We start from the raw sequence: 15,799 nt of genomic DNA, 5'->3' as shown, positions 1-15,799 counted from the left end.
TTAAATTTTCCTGATCCATGACTCTGTAAATAAAAAATCTAATGAATAGCCCTATAAATTTCTAACATGTGGTATTTGTTTACGCAATGCGCTAGATCTTATCTCTGTTATCTAAACTTCTGCTTCATTAGATTCAGATTGAAAATGCTTTTTCATTTTACCGCATTTAGTTTCATTTATCTATTTTTTAGTAAGATATCCTCTCCTAACTGTAGCTACTTCATAGCCACCAGACTAAAAGACATGTTTTAATGTCTGTAAAAATCAGTTGCGGTTTATCATTAAGCAAATTGAGACATTAAATTTTATAACTTTTTTAGATGTTTTCTTTCCAGATGTTCTGCAGCGTAAACTCTTTAAAAAGTTCTTTAGCATAAAACTTTCGATAGCTGCAGAAGAAGCAGGATAAAATATTTCAAAAAGCGAGTGGAAAGCTTTACTAGTAAAGTAAATTTACTGCCTTTTTTTAAACGCGAAAGAAGTAAATCTTTCCTTTATGCATAAAAATATTTCTACGTTGTTTTTATGTGTTCAAATTAGGGATTTCAATTTTTTTAAAACTCATAATTTGTGTTACAAGCTGATCTTAGTTTAGTTAAACGACGTGGTTAAGATAAAGCATTTAGTTCAAGGTTTTACTTTAAAAATTGAACATCCAAATTTGCTCAAGCTAACTTCAGCTAACTTATTAGTGATGAGATGGCCACTCTTATTTAAATGAAACTTAATGGCATAAATGCTGTGAACATTGAATTAGAAAATGGAATGCTAGACGGATATCAGCTGGATAAAAGATACATAGAACTGATTCCACAGAAATTCTCACAACACGAATTAAATGATTTTGTTCGCTATCCAAAGAATCTTCCATTGTTAAGCTCGAGATTTACTGAAAAGAACCTGATCCTTTCGAATCTGGAAATAAGTTGGCTCAATTCAAATATTTCAACAGCGTTTTAAAAATATGCAGAAAAAAAAATTCCTGAGTTATTTTAAGAAATAAGAATTTTTCAAAGAAATTTTTCAAAGAAACATTCAAATAAACCCGGTTAAAATTTCAGTATTTTCAACGTGATTTCAACTCTTTGGCTTTTTTATAATGAAAAAGAAAAACTATTTGCATCATACATACCAAAGTCAAATTTTTCTTACAGCCTCATCTTCGATTGGTGACATAAAATGAAATAACCATATAGATAAATATTAAGTTATTTCTTTATTTACAAAAATTACAAATATCCTTTATCTATGCTGAGTTATTTACAAATTTGAATTAAATTAAGTGAATTAAATAAATATCAATTTAAAAATCGGAAACAGATTAAAAATCTTATCCTTTATATAAAACCATAATAATTTGTGTAATTAAAAAAAAAATGTATACAGGCTAAAATTAAAAAAAATGTATACAGGCTAAATTGAAACACCGTTTATACCTAAATTACTAATTAGAATATGTTTTTGAAATAACTAAGTGAAGGCTTAGATTAATAATAATACGAATTTATCAAGAGAGAATTATAAAGGGACTAAAAGAAGTGGAAGTGGGCAGGGGAGGGGTAGAATAGGAGGATCTAAGTGTGAAATAAATTTCGTTATGACCAATCTTCTAAACTTATGTTTGTTAATATAAACCAATCTGAAGTAGGTTTCCTTAAGTCTAAATTACTCAAATAAATATCTACACCGCCTAGAAACTCGTTGATATTTAGAGGATCGTGTTCCCAAACTGAAACCTGCAAAATACGTTTGCTTAGTAATTCTAATGGAAGAAAATCGTAAACAAGAATATCGTTGAAAGTTGGGTTTAGCGATTTTCTGCATATTTTCGTTTTTCTTTTAGTGCATTTCATTGGGTCTGGCAAGAGGTAGCATTTAACGTAACAATCAATAACCCCTTCAATGCGTCTAGGTATTAAGTTTTTTACGTGGCTTACAAGAATATGGAAGGCATCGTTCTTGTAAACCAAGGACAGTTTTACTTTACCACCGATTCTAGACAAGTGTTGTCCTTGTTCAAGCAAGTACACATAATCTGTGAATCGTCTCTGTTCTTCTTTATCTTTTATATAGCTATATAGAAACGTGTGAACAATGTTCGAACGCCAGGCCTCTTCTATGCAAAACAACTCAACTAAATACTTATCCAATTCGACGCGACGTCGAGCAGCAACCTCACGAACCTGACTACGCCCGAGCAATACTTTAGGCGGTAACTCAGGAAGGGTTATTGCAGTAGATACATTAAAAGCGTAAGTTAATTTCGAATGAAGCTCCTGGAAATCTTCATAACGTCGAAATATAAAGGATGGAAACTTCTCATTCTCACGAATTGTATTGATTACAAACACGTAGTGCTTATCCGGGAAATAACGCTTTTGAAAGTCAACAACGCGAGCTGATGTAAATACGCCGTCCTCATCAACACTGTGCACTTTATTAGAAAACGAGAATAGAGGATTCGATCGAGAAGTTCGTAACAGAGTATCACCTGAAGTTTTAATCTGCGCAACATTATGAATAAAGAAATTCAATTGAGTCGACCGAGATGATAGACTACCTTCAATTAGTCTAGTAAAAAATGTTGTAGCTTGATCATCAGTTAAATGAGGCTGTAAGGCATCCTCAATGTATGACAAGTCTTCCTTGGTCGAAAGATAAGAGATATCAGAATACACCATTAAACCTAATAGATTAAGAATCAATGTTTTTTTCCGTCTGATAGAGTTGAAAGCATTACAACAATATTCTATAAACTTTTGAAAATTTGGTGTAGGTGCCAAACCGTTATTAATCACGTAAGCCATGTCCGGGGTAAGAACGAAAGGTACTCGATCTCTTTTTATACTACCAAACATTTGCACAGCCCCCATAAACTTACTGAAGTCAATGTGAAATAAATGTCCCTTTCTTGTCAACATTATGTTATCATTATGACGATCCCCGATTCCTAATAGGTAGGTAGCCACACAATAAGCTGCTGCCGAAGCTGTGAATGTCTTGACTGCCTGCGCATACTCAACTTCAGAAGTATTGTATCTTTGCAGCCATAAAGCAAGAGAATCTTCCTTGAAAGAACCTGTCAAACCGTGTTCAATATGTATTTCCCTGAATGTAGAAGCATCGGGAACCATTTCAATAAATCCTATTGAAGGTCCAGTTGGTAGGACCTTATACAATAACATTTTAAGGTCTAAACCCTCATTTATCCAAAACTTGTTCATGACCCGGAACATTAGCACTGTGACGAGATCTTTGCGAAGATCATCGCCAACTTTAAAAATCAATGGTATTTTATTGCCTTTTGGATCAGCATTTTTAAAAACTACTTTTAAGGGCAGCGTATTGCTATTAAAATAAGAAGAGTCTTCTGAAATTACGCTTGAAACTCGAATAGTTGGCTCAATAGGTAGACGAAAACAAGTATTCACTTCAAGGGTCAGTTTTTCAAGTTCGTTTTGCAAAAAAGTTTTTCTCGATGTAACTTTACAATCTTTCATTTTGCTCGCTATATCTGTTAACATGCATACAAGCTTGTCTTGTTTGCTCAAATCATTTCGCATTGCTTCTCCGCATGCACCTAAGAGACCACTTAGGACGATTTTAAAACGTTGACCAAATTGAATATCTCCTATATAATATTTTAAATGCCAAAATAGAAAGTGGGCGAGACGTGGACTGGATAAACTTCGTTTTATAATGAAGCTAGCTAATGCAGATCTATGGTAAGCTTCGTATTTAAGTGCTTGCACAAGTTCCGGTAAATAGTCATAGAGGTCATCATCTGTTAAATCATTCAGCCATAAAACTGCGGTTTCACGTACTTTTTTATCAGGGAAGTCAGCTTGTAAAAAAACGAGAGCTTCTTCTGGAGGTACTTTTCCCCAAACAGCTAAAACCACATGAATGTCATTAACAGATTCTGAATCCCAGCTCGGAGCAGAAGAGAGAATATAAATAAGAGTACTTGGAGATTGAAGTAAACTATAGCGATGACGCCATATTACAAGTCTCTCTTGTTTAGAAAGTTTGGTCACATCTTTATTTACGATCTTTTGAATAAACTCCATTTCCTTTGGGGAAAGATCATGAGTCTCATACACCAGACTTTCATCAAAGATTATGGGCTCTGGAAAGATCACTTCTGTGGGGTATATTTGAAAATCTACCTTTACAATTACAGTCTCATTGTGTTCGATGTTGCTCGTAGCACAAGTTGCTACAGGGTTAAACTCCGCATTTGATAAAAGTCCGAGCAACTTGCTTCCTGATAGTAAAAACCCCTGATAATCATAAACATTAGCTGATACCCAACCTAACATTGTTTTACCATCTGAGCCTCGTTTTGGCTGGTTGCAACCAAATAATGCAAGAGCAACCTTTGCTTCGCGAGGGATTTGTTTAACAGTGATATCAAATTCTATCAGTTCAAATACTTTTAGATGGTCAAAGAAACAACGCACAATATTGTAGGACGAAGTTTTTTGTTTTGGACACAACAATTTACCCCCGTAATATAAGGATGCTTCCAGTTCAAAATCGATAAATTCTGATTTCCAATCTGAAGGGATTCGATGAACAGTCACAATTCGAATAGCAAAATTGTCAGTTATTGTTCGAGGGTCAATGCGTTCTAAGCAACTAGGTGTTGAACTTTTAAAACGATAAAAGCGTGGAGAAAATGATGTATTAAATGATTTGCAATAAAGTTCAATTAATGAGTATACACCAGATGTCAACTTTAGCAAAGCTTTTTCGAAACGAATTAAATCAAAATAGAGAGGATTCCGAAATTCATTACTTTGTAATGATGTACTTAAATGCATTTGGAAACCTCCTTTAATTGACAACAATTCAGCAACAGCATCTTGGACTTGCAGAGATTCAATACAACCCAAAGCAGTAGAAATAGCTTTTACTACCTGTATTAAGCGCTCTGGGAAATACTGCATCTTGTAGGTCTGTGTGACATCCTGAATCAGTCGTGCAGTTTCAGAATTATACATTTCAAGAAATACTGATAAACCTTCTTCAGTTACACAAATTGATCTACTATTGTTAAAAAATTGATCAAAGTGAATTCCTCTAGAATCATCCTTATCATCATTTTCATTACGGGCAAGTTCTTTATTTACATGATCTTGTTGGACAAGATACACCTCTAACTGCTTGTCAAGTTTAAGAGACTCCTGAACATGAACATAGTCACATATTGGTACATTATCTTCAGCATACATTGAATAGCCAGCAAACTGCAATAGATACTGACCTGATATGACATCCAATTCATCGAAACTGGCATTAAAAGACTTAAAAGCTTTTACAATTAATTCCTTGGTTGTGATTGATGATAAACAAACTAATACTTGAGAGTTTGTGTTAAAGTGCACCATGATTGTAAATAATGCACCAGCCAAAGCATGATTTTGACACTGCGGAGCTTTAATATATCCAGGATTAGTTGTTTTGTCTGTGTAGATAAACAGCGAACGTAGCTCACCCATGGTTTTAAAAAAATCTTTTGCTTCCTCATTTCGCTCTTCAGCTTTTTTAAACATAACACTATCAAAGAAAATTTCATCTTGAGTAATTCCAACATTTTTGGATGGAGGACACGAGAACCGATTTGCTTTCGGTGGGGGAGGTCGTGATGGTTTATTTAGCTGAGAAACACCACCAGCAAGAGAAGTACGTTTTAAAGAAGGGAGAAGTGATTTGCCTGATAAAAACTGCAGATCCTCAGCTGATAAATATCTCATTGGCATAAGTGAATCATTAAACTTCATTATTCTCAAATCATTTAGAGAGTGACTTTTAAAAGTCTTTTTGTTAAAGCTTTCATTTAATGATAACAAACATCTTCTTTGATAATGATTCTTCTTTTCAGAACAGTTTGATTCTTCAGCTTCTCTTTTTGTATTAATTTTGCTACCTTCAAATGTCTTTGAGGACTTTTTCAATGAAACAGGTGGTGAAAACGTATTTACACGAAGAAATGTTGGTGATTCTGGGAAATTAAAATTTAGAAAAATAGAAAAACTGTAATTATTTGTAAATTAACTAGCATTATATTTTAAATACAAAATAAATTTATAAATAAAAATAGGAAAATGAATGTAAGAGCTAATACCAAATTAGATTAGATAAATGGCAAGCATAGAAGTTGTTAGTACAGAATAGTAGCTATTGTTAAGAAATTTTGTCCTAGGAAATTCTGAAATTACCTTTGAACATATTTTTCTAATTTCATTTAAACTGAAATTTTTCATCAATTACAAGTTTTCAACTGTATATTTTAATAGAATACATATTTAAATCTTTTCAATTGACCATTTCACAGCCATTACCATTAAGAAACTAACTTAAACACTTTCCTAAAAAAATTACAGATTATAACTTCTATTCACTTGCAAGTAAACATAAAAAACCATGTTATCTTACAACCATCAGATTTTTTAAAATAACAAAGTTTTACAGATGTGAAAACAATTTCTGTCATTAAAAAACAGTTTCAAACTGTTTCCTGCATTTAAACAAAGAAAAACAACAAATAATCCAATAATGTGAGTTAACCTGATTTAAATTTTAAGTTAAAAAAAAAAAGGTCTGGCCATTTTGATTTTGAAAGAAATTACCATAAACAGTTTTGAAAGTTGATCATTTCAAAACCACAAGTGTCACTCATTTTTTCCCCTTCATTTATTTTAAGTCCCACAAATATTTATCAGTATTGGTATACCAAGATGATTAAAAATTGACACTGGATATTACATTGGTATTGAAGTTTGGTAAAAACTCACATCAGTTTCTCATAAGTCAGTTTTTATAACTTTAATTTTTTAACTAATAAGTGCCAGACTCTCCAGTAATTATTACTAATTAGTGAGTGAAATGCCACCAAAAGCCTAACAAAACACTTTAAACTTTCATTGTTGGAAATCAGATTTTTATTCTTACATAAATTTATTGTTAATATAGAGGAGAACATTAAAAAATGGGATATTTAAGACATATCTGAACCCCTAATTCCCTGCCCAGGTCCAGGTACTGAAGTTATATTTCTATTACAGAAAGCATAAAGGAAAAATAAACGTGTTTCTCACAAAGAGTAACAAACTCTTTGACTGCTTTGTCATTATGATATATTAGAAATTGGCTGGATATGAACCCAATTCATATTAGAAGTACAGAAAAATTATTGGATATGAACTAATTATAAAGTTGGAAAGCAAACTGTACAAGCTCTATACCTCCTTTAAAATATTAGGTATTCCTTGAGGTTCAGAGGCTTAAGAAAAATTTTAAAAAAAGTATTTTCCTTGATGAAAAAGAGAAAGTTAAACTAAATTGTGCAATGCTAATGAATTCTCTTATTGGTACCCCCCAAAATTGCTATTCTTGTATATGGAACATCCTGTTTTGTAGAAGACAAGTATCTTTATGTTTCTTATCTAGCAGTTGAGGATAATTCTAAAGTAGCAAAAGTAGTAGCAGCATGCAAAAGTTTATAAACAGATAAATTTTTTGAGTCTTTTGTCATATCTTATTGCCTATTTACTAATAATGAATAAAACTTTTAACAATTGTTCCTCTAACATGACCATATAGCATTATTTACTCAAAAAAATTAGAACTTGTATTGGAAGGTAGAAACTCAAATTTTATTGAAAACAATCCTGCAAAACTTTATAAACAAATGAAAAATTTCAAAAAAGAGATATAACCTCTAGTTCCTCTACATTTTTTTAAACACCACATCACTATTGTCGGGTAGCTTCTAGATTTTAATATTGCTTGAAAAAAAGGGAGTACAGAGTCAAGTAAGTTGATAAGAACATCTATGGGGATATTTCCCCAACAATCTGAAAGCATCTTGAATAAATCATTTTTATTGGTTGGTTTTTCACTCTTCAATTGACAATCAAGATGTTTCCAAAGATGTTCTATTGGATCTAAATCTAGGCTTTGAGAAGGCCAGTCCAAAAGTGGAATTTTTTTCAAATTAAAAAAAATTTGATAGAATTTTAACTGTGCTTTGGATTGTTTTACTGGAAAATCCAACCATGAGGCATTTTGTCCTTTCCATGTAGCAGCATAACATTCTTGATTATATCTAAATACAAATTCTGATCCATTATACCTTTAATGCAATGAAATGGACCAATAGAATCACGACTGAAAAATCTCCAAACTATTATATTGCCACGTTCATAATTAACTGTTGGCATTTGATATTAAGGAACAAATCTTTTAACATTCAGACATCTCACATATTTGATACCATTGCTACCAAACATGCAAAACTTTGATTCATCACTAAATAAGACTTTTAAGCATTCTTTTGAATTCCAATGCAAACAATTTTTGGCAAATTTTGTTCAGACTAAGCAGTTATTAACAATTTTAATAGTTTCTTGGTAACAACCAAACAAATTATGGTAGTTCAGGCAACGTTTGTAGATCTATGCTGCACGTAACACCATAATTCTTGCTCAAAATGCCATTTACTTCAACAGCACTATTGTGGGCATCTTGTTTTGATTGTCTTAACAAAATTGTCTTGATGTTCTGTAGTTATCTTTGGCCTGCTTGGATGATGCTTGTTTTCAAGTGAAGTACCATCTCTTAACTGGTATGCTGACTGATATAGTCACATCATAAAGCTCAGAAATTTGCTCATAAGGAATCTTCTCCTCTACAGCACTCTATTATCAAAGTTTTCTTTTCTTATGATAACTCCTTAGACTTTTCCATTATATTTTAAATTCAATTTAAATTAATTATTATCTCCAGTAAATTGATTTTAATATTAATATGTTTTTCTTAATAAAATTTTGATATTTTTTAATGGAGCAAAGAACTGTTTATAAATTTTTGCATGATTATGTTTTCAATCAAATTTGAATTTCTTCCTTCCATTACAAGTTCTTTTTTGAGTAAACTATACTATGTAGTCACATTAGAGGAAAAATTGTTAAAAGTTTCATTCATTTTTAGTGAAAAGGCAAAAAGTTAGGTGTTTATAAACTTTTGCAAGCTACTGTATGCAAAAAAAAAAAAAAATCAATGCAACATTTTACTGATTTCTAATGCTGATATAAAGACTGATACCGTGTTTATACTTTTCTGATATACCAACAAAAAGTTTGTGGGACTAAGCAGGCTTGAAACATAATATAGTTGCCAAGTTTTAGACACTTTTCTATGGCACTATACTCCAGGTTATGCAAATTTTTAAATTTATTCAAGGTTATGCAAGTTTTTAATTTTACTTATGAAATAAATTGACTTTATGATTGAGATCTCAATCATAAAATCAACTTATTTCATAAATAAAATTAAAAACTTCCAAACCATCATCCAAATTATTTTCTACTGACATTAAAGGTACAGCTAATATGAAAAAACAAAGGCTAAATCTAAAGAAACAAATTAGATTCATGCATGCTTCAATATTAATATTAAGATAATAAACATTAGGGTAAAAATTGGGTTATTCAATATCTTATAATTGGCTTTTTAGCTCAAGAACTCTGGCACATATGCTTAATTTAAAAGCATATTATGGGATTTATTTCTTCCTTACAAACACAGGCCTCAATATGGAGATAATAACTGTCCTCATCTCTATTACTATATATAAAGAGAGTATAAAACATCATGTTAAAGAGAATTACAAGTTAATGCTTCTATTAACACAGAACCTTCAAACCCATCAATTGTTAAAACATAAGCAACAACAACAACAACAACAACAAAAAAAAACAAAAAAATTATCAAAACCAGCCTTTAAATCTAAAAAACTCTGAAATTTAATTTTAGTTAATGATTGACACTTTCACTAAAGATTTCTCATAAGAGAATAAACATGCATAAAATATATTAATGATTACTTATACTCAAAGTTCTTCATATTAAAAACCACACACTTTCTGTTCAAACTTTAAAAATAAAACAACTCTATGGAAATTTTAATTAAGTAATAACCTTCCATTAAAAATGATTGAAATGTCAATGAAAGTATCAATTTTATCATACTTCATATGAAATATTAGTGCTAACAAAAACTTATATATCAATTTAAAAAATTCCTATATATTAGAAACTTGTATGTTAATCAGTGACCTCAAAAAGTAAAAAAAAGACACAACTAAGTAACCTCACCCTTATTTAAAGAACTGCTTTGTCCATCACCACCACCATCAGAAGGCTTTCCTTTATTATGGAATCGCTTTGGAGGCAAAGGTGGAGGACTTTCATCATCATTGTCGGGTAAAATACTATCAAAATAATGGTTTGGCAAGTGATGTTCTGTTGTGAAAAAAAAAGGATTGGAAGCTTGCCTCATTGAAGAACTAATTACACTTGAGGAATGATGTTTCTCATTGTTGACTGAATTAGCTACATAAACATGCAAACTATATATTATTGTATGTAATCAATCATATTATACACCATTTTGCCTGAAAAAGCAAGAAATTAAGAAAAATATATATTTACACACAAAAGCAAGCAAAAAAAGAGATATTTACCACAGACTGTTGTAGTGTCACCAGAAAAGTCAATAAGATCCCCAACTACAGCCATTAAATTCCTATGGTCTACTATCTCTCCTAGTAACAAGCAAATACCTATATTGCTTAGAAAGCAAGTAAATACTTATATTGTTTAGTAAGCAATATATATTTTAAAAATCTAACAAATTTTAGTGACAGTAGATTATGATTTGACTATGTTTATATGTAAATATAAATACATATATAACAAAAAAGTTTACACTACCTTATCAAAATCAGGTTTACCAGATTTGACTCATTGGACAGTGTTTTGAGATCAAATATAAAGTGATATCTATGTTATAGATTTATTTAAATATCTATCGTAAACAATGTAAATGTAAAACTATGTTTTCTACATAACCTATTGGTATGAAAAGGTGTTTAACTGCAAGTGTAGGCAAAGATTTATAGAAGATAGCATTAGCTAATTTTAAAAAGACGGAACTTAATAAATAGTTAAAAGATGCAAGCAAGGTTTACTCTCGAAGACACTTTTGTTTTCATTTCTTTCCTACATATGCCTAAAATGTTTTAGGCTCTTGCGTTGAAGCGAACAAGCAAGTTTATCAATGTATATATGAAATTCATTGATAAATCAGTGTTAAAGAACAGTATCTGACGTAAACTTCAACGAGATATTTCCCGAGATCCTAAAAGTCATCAATTTAAAGTCAAAATTTTTTTTTGGTTTCTTGTTATTTTTGCCGTAGTTAGTAGTGTTAGTAGTGTTGCTACGAAAAAGCGTCTATTTAACACACGGTTGGAAATACTAAACTTTGAAGAATTTTTAAAGTTTTTTTGTTTCAAAAACCTTCACGCATAAATTTTGATTGCTATTGCTCAAATTAAGTGGAATCTTTCTTTTAAAATCTCTACATCTTTTTTTTATTTTCTTCATTTCTGAATTAAATTCCTTTTAATTATTTTGAAATTTAAAAAGACAAAAGTTGAAACTATTGAAGCTGTTTAAATTAAATCTAAAAGCACGTGGCTAAAAGGACTGAAGTGACTGGCAAAACCACGAACTCGCATATAGCTACGGTTTCTCCTGAACGAATATTGTATTTCGTCTATAATAGTGGAGAATCCCATTTATCATCAAAAAATGGAGTATTTGAATGAAATTCTTAAGTAAGCACTAGAATAATGCATTGTAAATATTATTTATAATGTACGTTTAATTTCCATATAATCACTGAACATAGGATAAAACGATCATCGCTCTGTGAAAAAAAAGAAAAAATTTAATGTTATATAGTGGACATTTCTTGGTTTAAAATTGTCGTAGTCATTTCTTGGTCATAAATTGGTTTAAAACTGTCGTAGATATTAAAAAATACAACACTATTGATTGTATAATTCGAAAGCCACCGCTAAGAAAAACTTCAACCTATATTGATCACTAAATTGTTATGATGACTAAAAAACATCCTTTTTTTAAACTTCTAATGAAATAAAAACCAAAATTGAAGAACAGTATCAAGCATTTGTCCCAGCTTTTGAGGGTGTATAGTGAAGAAGAAACTCATTTGTTTCAAAACAAAAGCGACTAAAGCAATTAAGGTTGGCAAAAATCTTCCTAAAAAAACATGTTTTCTTTTGGAAAAACGTTTTAAGGACTGATGGATCAAAGTTTAATTACTTCCAGTCAGGAATGAATGTGAAAAAAACCTCATTGTATATTCTCAAGACGGTAAAACACGGTGGGAGTAATATTAAGATTTGAGGGAAAGGCTACCCGACAAAGTTTAAATGTAAGTTTTAATGTTTTGATGTTGACTTTAATGCAGCACTATTTTTTTTTTTGTTTAACGTGCTATTTCTATGATCATAATTTCTCGTTGTATTTTGTAAACTTTTCAATAAATATGGTTACACTTCTGTTTGAAATGTGATAACCACAAAGATGTGTTTAAAAACTTGTTTACTTAAAAAATTTTTAAAACTTCTATTGGCTCTTTGTACTCATAGTTTCTTGCTGAATTCAGCATTTAAAATTAAAAATCGTTGTGGGTTAAGTCGTTGCGAAGTATTTTGTTGTCACAACACGAAAAATATTTTTTTTAATAGGAAGGAATTTGTAAAAAAAGCACAGGACGCACGGTCGTTCAGAAGCAACAAATTATTATACGCAAGCGCAGTAGTAACTTAAATGAAATCAAGTTTTAATAATGGCTACGGCCCGTAGCAACAAATTTTTTTAGTATGTTGACTGATTATTTATATATGTTTCCATATAAATCAACATTTTAAACTCTTTCTAAAACTGAAATCATAATAAGCATATCTTAGTTGCATAAGAAAATGATTCAAATAAGTTAGATTATAAAAGTTTAAAGCTGCGCTTTTCGAAGTATAAGCACATAATATAATTATCTGAGCGTAGAAATTAATTTTTTTCCTTTTTAAATTTAGATGAGTTCTTACAGTAGTTAACACTTTTATTAGATCTTAACACTTAATTTTTTCTTGTTGTAAATATACACACACACACACACACATACATACATATATTTTTCTTTTACATTTTGATATTTTTTACCTTCTGAATTGGGTTTGATTGCTATTCGTTTGCTTAGACAAACCAATAGCAAAAATTGTTCAGTTTTTTAGGTGTTTTTTTTAAATTTTAATTACTTCTCTTCTCACTCTTTACTCTTACAGGTTTATATGGTTTGTATGGTATTTAAAGTTTCATGCCTAGCGCCAATCATCAACCATGAAATACAAATCAAATATATAAAAACCGTTAGAAAATTACAAAATTGCTGTTGTGTGCTCTGACGCCATGAAGGAAAGAAAGAAAGAAATGAAACTTTAAGTAACATACATAATTGTTGTTTCTTCGTTTTATATATATATATATATATATATATATATATATATATATATATATATATATATATATATATATATATATATATATATATATATATATATATATATAGAGAGAGAGAGAGAGAGAGAGAGAGAGAGAGAGAGAGGGAGAGAGAGAGAAAGAGAGAGTGGACCATTGAAAAATTGCCAAACAGCTGATGAACCATTGCATCAATACATGAAAGTTGTTCATGAAAATGAAGCAAAAGGAAGGACGGATTGCAAAAAAACCCGGAAGTGTAAGAAGTTTCTTGCTATTGGTTTGTTTTTGGATAGTTCTTGTGAATAACCATCAAACTTTATCACTATGTATTACGTAGTGTTTATATTCATGAAGTAAATTAAGCTAATAAATCAACAATAAACTGCATATAAAGGAAAAGATTTTATTTAAAATTAATAGAAACATTTAGTCAAGTTTTTTACATAAGGACAATTTTTATTTCACAAACAATATAAATAAAATGTTGTCAATTTAGGACAATGTCAAATGTAAAATTTGAACAAGAAAAAAAATTGAGTGCTAAGTTTCTTTAAAAGTAATAAAAAGTTAAAAGATTCATAAAAGTAAAAGTAGAAAGACTCTTAAGTTTTACCGCTCAAAAAAAAGTGTTAAAAGACTTTGAAAAATTGGTCGCTAAGTAAAAATTCATTTTGTAACGAGGGTACTTAGCCATTTTAAAAGTTCAAAAAATTCCATGATCCAACTGCGCTTGCGCACGATAACGTCGCTTATTAACAGAGTTTGAACTACCACGGACGAAGTGGAATGTTTGTTCATAAATAATATGTGACGTAAAGATTTTATAGTGTGATGCACTATATGATTTTATAGCGTGATGCACTATAAAATCATTACGTCATAGATTACATGATTATTGTCATGTCATTTATTATTTTATTTCTTCGTAGAATTTCCGGTAAAAAAAAAGAAATAGTTGCGCAATTTTTTAAAAGATCTCCTTCTGAAAGCTTTTTTTAAGGTTTGATCAGAAGTTCTTTCTGATTGGTTCTTTCTCCTGATTGGAAGAAATTTACGATAAACTTCTGATTTACGATAAACTTCTGATTTACGATTAACTTCTGATTGGTAGAAATTTGCGAGTGCATTACAGAAAGGTGTTTTAATATTTTGCAAATTGAGCCCTGAATGGAATAAGGCTCGTTTGAATTTGAGCTTGTACCATTACTTCAATTTGACCAACTGACTTGCCAGATTGGCATTTTCGAGAACAAATTTCATGTAATTTTTTATAAGTTAGGTTTTTAAGAAAAAAAAGAGTTTGACTATATGAATATTTTATTTAGGTAATCAGCCCACTATTTTTAAATAGTTTTTAATTTGCAAGAAATTTATTACACTGATAATATAGCAAAGCTGACAACCAAATGTTTATATAAATGGTAAGAGTTAACTTAAGTGTGTCGTAAATCTTAAAAGGAAATAATAATAATAATAATAATAATAATAATAATAATAAGAAGAAGAAGAAGAAGAAGAAGAAGAAGAAGAAGAAGAATAATAATAATAATAATAATAATAATAATAACAATAATAATAATAATAAGAAGAAGAATAATAATAATAAGAAGAATAAGAATAATAAGAATAATAACAATAATAATAATTCTTTGGCATTCTAACGTAGATATTAATATTGAGGATAAAAATGTAGGAAATGTTTCGTTTTTACAAAAAAGTTATTAAACAACGTTATTAGTTTATTCACAAATTTCTTAAGTTCGGTTTGAAATTTGGGAGCGACATTCAGGACGCTGCTGTTTTGTAGACATCTCTGACAGACTCGAAAAACTCTGCAAATTGAAAAATGGATTTTACTAGGTGATTAAATATTCTTCGATGATTGGCGATCTAAAGCTAATTAAAAATTTGAATGGTATTTGTTTTTATTATGTCATTAAGAGCTCATAGATATGAGCGAAGAAGTTAGACAATCATCAAGGACCAATGGGCCGCTTTTTCAGTCATACATAAGATTTAATGATTTGTTGCAAACCTTAGAGTTTTTTTGGTAAAATTTATTATGAAGTTTTTATTTGTTTTTTGAATAATGAAAATAGTTTTTAATAAAATATTGTAAATAATGATTACAATCAATAGATAATGATTAAAATAATAAACTAGAATATTGTCAATTATAGAATGAAATAAATAAAAAGTAAAATGAATAAAATAAAACAACATTAAAAAAAAAAAAAGATTTATATTATTCCAGCTTATTACTTCAACAAGAAATAATCATTTTGCAACTTATAAACTTAATCAAACTGATGTGTGTGTATACGTATACATATATATATATATATATATATATATATATATATATATATATATATATATA

General features: G+C 29.9%; 1 protein-coding gene across 1 annotated transcript; it reads right to left on the bottom strand.

Annotated features, from left to right (window-relative positions):
* Window positions 1-1,193: 1,193 nt before the first annotated feature.
* LOC145193684 (phosphatidylinositol 4-phosphate 3-kinase C2 domain-containing subunit alpha-like) lies at window positions 1,194-10,948 on the bottom strand. The gene is made up of 4 exons (XM_090068376.1): window positions 10,783-10,948; window positions 10,533-10,613; window positions 10,165-10,401; window positions 1,194-6,007 (listed from the first exon to the last, which is right to left on the bottom strand). Exons 2-4 carry the CDS (start codon window positions 10,585-10,587, stop codon window positions 1,596-1,598), a joined length of 4,704 nt encoding a protein of 1,567 aa, XP_089924502.1. The 5' UTR covers window positions 10,588-10,613; window positions 10,783-10,948; the 3' UTR covers window positions 1,194-1,595.
* Between the last annotated feature and the right edge of the window lie 4,851 nt (window positions 10,949-15,799).

Source organism: Hydra viridissima, unplaced genomic scaffold (assembly GCF_058129835.1).
Source record: "Hydra viridissima isolate aposymbiotic clone 2 unplaced genomic scaffold, HvirCarnegie_v1 scaffold_12, whole genome shotgun sequence".
NCBI classification, from domain to species: domain Eukaryota; kingdom Metazoa; phylum Cnidaria; class Hydrozoa; order Anthoathecata; family Hydridae; genus Hydra; species Hydra viridissima.
Note: the sequence above shows the minus strand (reverse complement) of the source record. Positions and strands in the feature narration are given on the sequence as shown.